This window comes from Henckelia pumila, chromosome 4 (genome assembly GCF_033568475.1).
Source record: "Henckelia pumila isolate YLH828 chromosome 4, ASM3356847v2, whole genome shotgun sequence".
NCBI lineage: Eukaryota > Viridiplantae > Streptophyta > Magnoliopsida > Lamiales > Gesneriaceae > Henckelia > Henckelia pumila.
Window position 1 is genome coordinate 3,445,694 of NC_133123.1, and position 7,209 is coordinate 3,452,902.

Genomic DNA, 7,209 nt, shown 5'->3' on the forward strand with positions numbered 1-7,209 from the left:
TATGGGCCTTAGATAGAGACCTTTCAGAGGTGGTGGTTTGGTTTCAATTGGGCCCTGTAGTCCAGTCCAACAACGAGGAGGCCCGGTTCAAATGTCTTCAACTTCAGGAAAACGGGGCTCCGTTTCTAAACTCGAGGCTCCGCCCAAAAGCGTCATCTTCTTCGGATTGAAAATGTTGCCGCAGGGAATGAAGAAGGCTATTACAGACAACCCTAAGAAGGTTGCGAATTTGATCGACCTTGTTAATCTGCCTTCGACACTCAGAGAGTTCATGGGTCAATCTCAGAGTTCCCAATTGAACTGCTTCAGGCATGTGTGGTCGTATATCAAGCTTAACAATCTTCAGGCGAGTGCTCTTTCTTTTTTGGTGCTATGTTTGGTTTTATCAACTTTCATTTTCTCAAATTCTTTACCTTTTTTTAGTTAAAATGGTCCTTCCTCATCCTTATATTAATTTGGCTGTAATTCTTATTCTAGACTCTAGAAGGATTTATGGAGTCGGCGGCTTAGACTTCATGTAAAATTTTCTGGTTGGGTGGGGGAGTAACTATTTTTAAGGAAATTTACGTTTCTTGATAAGTGTAGAAAAATCACATAGTAACTATGAGTCACTATGAGTCTGCTGAGGTGCAATGACACTTTAGGTTCCGGTGCTTTTCTTGTAAACAGCAGTAATTCGCATGTTCCATCTTCGTCGGTAGTGATTAGAGGTGACAATTTTTACTGTATGGCCTTGGTTGGGAAGAAATGGGGCAGGCACGACTTTTTGGGCTTTGTAGTCAGTGCTCTGCAAAACTATATATTTGAGTTGGTTTGGCTCTCCAATCGGCATCTAATCAAGCTCGCTTGTTGTCTTTACCCTTTTCCAGGATCCAAGCAATAAGAACATTGTGAATTGTGATCAAAAGCTGAAGAACATTCTGTCGGGCAAGTCTAAGGTCGAACTTACGGAACTTCCCATGTTGATCAGGTTGCATTTCCCAAAGCAGCCCAAGTGATCCTTGAAAGTTCATTAAAATTGTCAAGTGTGCATCGTGTACCTCCTAAATCCAAATGCACTCAATAATGGACTCCTTGTCAAGATAACTGTTCATTTTTTTCAATGATGCAAGTTATAAGACAAGTCCTGCATGGAGTGCTGAGGCAATCGTCATAGTAATTCATCTTCTGGCCACTGTCATCAAGAAAAGAACTTGTATTTTCTTTGTTATGCTTGCTCCTGGTGGCTGTTTTAATTTTCTTGAAAGTGATAATATACAGGCTTTAATTGATGTCAGCATATAGGATGGGTAGCAATTGATTATTGATTAATTCTCTGTATTGTTTTTTCGTTGTTTCAGCTAACCTCTGAAAAACTGGACCAGAAGTAGTTGAGATTTTTTAGTATTACACATATCCGTATCATACCCTTGTATGCAATTAATTGATATCTTATTATCAAGCCAGATCAAAACTCATGAAATATGGAAAACAAGGAAAGGCTCACCACTTTCTCATCCATCAATTTGCAATGCCCCCCCACCCCCACTGAACAGATTAACCATTAATTCCTTGGGATAGGGTTAACTAGCCCACACCAAATCTGAAGAAGAGTATGCTGGCGTGTTATACATGTGAGCAAACATATATCGAAGAATGTATTACTATTGCATACATCTGTAAATGAATTAAATGCCTTATTGTGACCATAAATGTATTGTACAGTAAGAGGAAACTTGCTAATGGAACACTTGTTTGTTAGAGATACTCGAATGTCATCTGCCTATGAGTCTGTTTTCTCTGTAGACGTACTAATGAAATACCGCGAGAGATGTTTGGACAGCATACTCTGCTATTATGGCGTTTGTTTTCTCAGTGGGGTGGAATGAATCCCAAAACACATATTTGTTTGCATCTGAACATGTGTAGGGATTGTGTTCGTTACACAAATAGCTCATCTCAACCATTCCAGTTCCACAACATGCAACAGCGGTATTTTCAAAACCTGTGCAAAAACTTCATTAAGTCAGAACTTTTCATTCACGCCTATTTGATGGGGAAACAATCTGTGTAGGTTGATGGAACGTATTTCTGGTAATTGTAAGTGAACCACTCGTAAAAGGCATGATTCCACATGCTAAACCAAGAAAATATTCCATTGTGTACCGAGTTTACCTATTATAGAATGAATTATCATGACATAAACATGTTTCTCTCGTGCACTTTGATTGAGCTGAAATAGTTAGGTTCAACTTACCAAAAGAATGAGGGTTTCGAATCATTTCATAAAGAATTGCATATGGATCGGTGAGCACCAGCTGAATTCCAGAAAGCTCCTTGTTCAGTGTTTCGACCAGTACTTGCAACTTCTTGTTGAAATCCAGGGACACATTATTGTATTTTTCGATACAACCTCCTCCGGATGCTAGATTTGTTGTTCTTTCCAGAGGCAAACAACCCATTGGAGGAAGCCCAGTTATGGATATCTTCCGTGCTCCGAGCTGGTAAATCTGAGTGATGAAAGTTGAAGCTATACCTGCCAAAAATTTCTGGTACTCTTCAACAGAGTACTTTGATGGTCTATGAGGAAGCAAATAATAATTCTCCAAGAAATCATTTGTCCCAATGCTGATAATGTACAGAGCTTCACTTATGACCTCGTCTGCCTTAACTTTACCCACATAGTCTCTTAGCCACTGTTGGTACTGTTTGTAGTAATCTATTTCCTTCCATAGAGGAATTACTGACTGCAATTTGAGTTATTATTCATGTTAAACTAAAGGGTCGTCTGTATATGTGTGTGTGAATGTGTGTGTGATAAGCATGCAATCATCACTTTATGTTCAAACTTATGCTAAGTTCTTCCTTGTAAACAGATGGAGAAGCATCTAATTCTACACAGGGCACTTACAAGAACATTAGATGTGAGATTATCATAACCAGTTCCAGCTGAAGCAAAGCAGACACCCGTCACGAAATCCTTGATATTGTACGCTGGATCCAAGTAAGCTGGTACGGTTTTCTTTATCCCAAAAGCCTCTGCTATGAAATCTGTTGGAACCCTGCCATTGGAAAATCGACCAGTGGCTTTACCTCCTTCGAAATCCCGACCATAAGGCTTGAAGTTGCTTTTCAGAACTGTGGGAATGTAATTATTGTTTCCAGAATCTACCGTAGAATCCCCAAACACGATAATGGCTGAAACTTTAGCATCAAGTTCAGATATTTGCTGGAGAAACAGGAGGACTAAAAAAAGCGAAACCATTTCCATATTGCTGGCTTCTTGCCGGAACAAGTTTTGTCCTTTTTGGCTATGAAACACCAAATTTTATTAAATAGTGTGGTAATGGTTAGTTGTGGGTTGCATTTACGAAGATAGGATATTTATTGTCAATGATGGAAAAATTTTATGCTTTTTAACTGTAAACAAGATTTCCACTCTCACGTGGTGGAAGTATTTGATACAACCAAAACATAACTTGTGGGAATTATGAATTCTATTCTCCATAGCTAACGCTCCGCTTTTGTGTAGCTGACAGTGGCGTCTTCCTTTTGTTTCGTCGTCCTCGATAACATAATGGTCTAAATGATTTGAATGTAGTTAATTTATAGGATTTGAGTCATATCGATGATGTTATCATCGAATATCTTGTGATATTTATAGTAATGTAATATATTTGTATAAATGTGGATTTGTATGAGGTGAAATTTAGGAGTGGTTTCATGAAATTATCAGAATAACATGTGATGTGGGGTTCTTAGTTGGCGAGGGACAACTCAGCATGGTAATTCTTTTGCAACTTTATGGTTTATGTGATGCATGTGTACCTTTCAATTCTCAACCAACTTTTTTAACACCACCTATTGAGATTTCACCTCAAATTTATTTTCCAAAATTTAATGTCCATATATTTTTATTTTTTAGTCTGAATTTACATTTTAATTTCATATATTTTTATTTTTTAGTCATATTATCTATGATCCATATTAACTTTTTTTCAGTAATCCGATCCAAATCTACAATCAAAATAATACCTTTGACATAATAATAACAATAATAATAATAATAATAATAATGCAAACGTAAAAATAACTAGCAATAGCGGCACACACATTGCGTGTGTAATGAACAAAAAAGTGGAAATTCTGGCACACTCAAAAGTGGAAGATGTAAGAGGTGGAAAAATTAAAATGACATAAAAATCAGCATAGCCAATTTTGAGATAGTCAAAATTGTGGTAGGAATTTTGATAGAAGAAAGTAGTTGAAAAAGAATGTGGGTGTAAAGGATATTTTTGGACATTTGAAAAACAGACGACCAAGACACCAACAAACAGTTTTTATAAGGTGGTCAAATTTAATTAACAGTAAAAGATACATCATGTCCCCCAACTTTGGACAAATTAGCTTAATGTCCGTTCCAGTTTTGGGGATTTGGAAATTTAGTTTAGGTTCTAATTGAATAGTTTTTCAATTAACTATCTTACTTCATATTTATTTGATACGCGTGCTTCATAAAAAAATGTAGATAATGAAGTAGAGGTTTTAATTTGAAAATGAAAATTGTATTTAAAAAAAAAATTGAAACGATCGATAGAAGAGAAAAATAAAGTATAAAGAAAAATTTAGTATATCTATTGTATAATTAGATGACGTTTTGGGAATAAAGAAAAAGTTTTACCAAATTTAGTAAAGAAGCTTTAATTTTAATAAATAACTAGTAAAAGTGCACACGCTACGCGTGTGTGGTCAATATAATATAAACCAAATTCATTTCAGTTTTCTTCAACATAGGAGAAGTGGGTGTAGTTATTAATAATGTGTAGAATGCAGTTTTCAAAATGCAAAACAGTTTTTTTGTTTTTGTTTTGCACCTATTTTTACCATTTTTTCAATTTAAATATATTAAATTTTAAATAACTATCTAGGATTAAATGGTAAATATATTTTGATATCATCAAAACGTACCAAAGCGGTTTTTAAAAGTGGCTCAAGTTTTATAAAATAGTAAGATAGTAAGATAACTAGTCCCCCAGAATTTGTTTTGGGAATTAAGAAAAAGTTTTACCAAATTTAGGAAAGAAGCTTTAATTTTAATAAATAACTATAGTATAAAAATATACTGAAATAAAATCTTTACTTATAAGAATATATACAAATAAATTTAAATTTATATATATGAATTGAAAGGGCAATTTCGAAAAAAAAAGTTGGTGTCCTCCTTCTAAGAGACTCAACATTTTTAATATAGTATAGATAACTAGCCTCTCAGAATTCGTTTTGTTTTAAATTTGTTTTTGTTTTCTAGATATTTGTCAAAAAAATTAAAAAATAAAGAGGATTTGTGAAAAAAAATTTAATCAATTTGTTAAGAAAAAAACTAATTAAGAGCATTAATATATTAAAAAATCACTAAAATTCAATTATTATTCACTCGTACCCTTAATTAATAATAAGAATGAGTTAATCCAATATAATAGAATCCCTGTCTTTCTAGGTAGTGTTCGTAACCTTTGAAAATAAGTAATTATAAAGATTCTTTTAACAAATTTATGAAAAAAATCTCCATAATCACTTATTTTTAAAAGTTGCAAACAACTATTCTATGCAAACTCCTTCCTTCTGACTATATATATATTCACGTACGTACGCACTTGACCGTGCATTGAGAATTGTCTCGCAAATTTGGAAGTAAAACCCTTTATAGGAATATATAGAGTTATCCGTCGGCAGTAAAGATGAGTAAAATTTTTCGTCTCTCAGATTCGTTTTTGTTTTTGTTTTTGTTTTTATTCTTATTTATTTTATCGTCTTTTCTTTTTGTTTTCATTCTGATTTATGGGAAATACAATTTATGTTTTCTCTGAATATGATTTGGGCTTACACAATAATTTCATAGCTTAATGCCATTTTCTTTAATTTTAATGGCATGATGCGATTTGATAGTTTGTAGGGACTTTACAATATTCATGATATGGCTTATCTAGAACACTCTTGAATACACTTATATATAAATGACTTTTATAGAAACTTGTAAAAATAAGATTCTAGATTTGTGTAGATGAAAGAATCTAGAATCGTGTAGATTATAGGATGCTCAACTATAAAAAGGGTGCAAGTCCTTATTTGTAAACCACCAAGTTTGAAAGCAATACAAAAGCATTCTTCAAGCTTTTTTGTGTTCTTACTCAAACACTTGCCCACATTTGCGCAACAAAGACTGATTTGCTAGTACTCGTGAGGGCGAAATCAAGGAGCAAAAGTCGCACATGATCTTAGAAGGACTAAGTCCCTGACACACCGCCCAACTCAACTGCACTCTGTTCCATTCCTTTATTATTATTAATTTTATTATGAAGTTTTTCCTAAATCTTAATTTTCAATTTCTTAGTGGAAATTTGACAAGATAGTAAAATCATTTCATTATTTTTTGATATCACGTTAATATTTTTTGATGTTACGTCAACAAGTTGATCAAATAGGAAAAAATTAAAATTAGTATATTGAAACTAAAATTTGAAAAATTGATTAACCAAAACCGAGAAAATTAATAAGCTAGTGTATAAAACAAAAGCCATTAGTTATAATGACCCTTTTACAACTTTTATTTTATAAAAATAGCTTGTTTACTCAAAATTTTATGTTATAGCCTTACTTTATTTGAAAATCCTAAAATACTCATATTCCACATCTCTCTTTTAGTATATTTTTGTGTTTGATGTGTAAATTTATTTTACCAATCATAAAAATGGTAAATTTTATATAATAAAAATTTTATTTAATTTGGATAAATATCTAATTTATGTTAGTAATACTATATTTATATATTACGAATATTTAAATTTTAGTCTAATATTTGGTTACTTTGATTTGATATGAAATTAATAATTCATTATACTACGTCACAACAACGATAGCTAGCGTCACGTTTATGATTTTATTTTTATTAATTTTTTTATCATTAAAAAACTTATTAATTTTTTTAATTAAATATTATTATATATGTTTAATATTTAAAAATTATGAAAATAAATAAATAAATATGATGGCTTCAGAATTAAGTCTAAGTATATATATATAATCTCACCACCAGACTTAGCTTCCCGAAGCAACCAGTCAAAGAAAATAAAATAATTAGAAATGGAATCTGGAAAGCATTTTGTAGGGGAGGAAGAGTGCGGAAGAGTCGTGAAAATGCTTGGAGGAAGATATGATTTTGGGTGCATCTTC

The 7,209-nt window shown here is 32.7% G+C and overlaps 2 protein-coding genes across 2 annotated transcripts; one reads left to right on the forward strand and one right to left on the reverse strand.

The window, feature by feature from the left end:
- Window positions 1–150: 150 nt before the first annotated feature.
- LOC140865289 (upstream activation factor subunit UAF30) lies at window positions 151–1,288 on the forward strand. Its single transcript, XM_073269883.1, has 2 exons — window positions 151–346; window positions 870–1,288. The coding sequence occupies exons 1-2, from the start codon at window positions 173–175 to the stop codon at window positions 996–998; spliced, it is 303 nt and encodes a 100-aa protein (XP_073125984.1). The 5' UTR covers window positions 151–172; the 3' UTR covers window positions 999–1,288.
- Window positions 1,289–1,573: 285 nt separating this feature from the next.
- Window positions 1,574–3,554, reverse strand: LOC140865288 (GDSL esterase/lipase At4g26790). The gene is made up of 3 exons (XM_073269882.1): window positions 2,891–3,554; window positions 2,237–2,726; window positions 1,574–1,984 (listed from the first exon to the last, which is right to left on the reverse strand). Exons 1-3 carry the CDS (start codon window positions 3,248–3,250, stop codon window positions 1,791–1,793), a joined length of 1,044 nt encoding a protein of 347 aa, XP_073125983.1. The 5' UTR covers window positions 3,251–3,554; the 3' UTR covers window positions 1,574–1,790.
- Between the last annotated feature and the right edge of the window lie 3,655 nt (window positions 3,555–7,209).

Coding starts and splice junctions, on each gene's coding strand:
- LOC140865289 (XM_073269883.1), top strand. CDS start 173: ATGTTGCCGCAGGGAATGAAGAAGGCTATTACAGACAACCCTAAGAAG. Junction 347..869: donor TCAAGCTTAACAATCTTCAG/GCGAGTGCTCTT, acceptor ACCCTTTTCCAG/GATCCAAGCAATAAGAACAT.
- LOC140865288 (XM_073269882.1), bottom strand. CDS start 3,250: ATGGAAATGGTTTCGCTTTTTTTAGTCCTCCTGTTTCTCCAGCAAATA. Junction 2,727..2,890: donor ATCTCACATCTAATGTTCTT/GTAAGTGCCCTG, acceptor CTCAAATTGCAG/TCAGTAATTCCTCTATGGAA. Junction 1,985..2,236: donor TCGAAACCCTCATTCTTTTG/GTAAGTTGAACC, acceptor GTTTTTGCACAG/GTTTTGAAAATACCGCTGTT.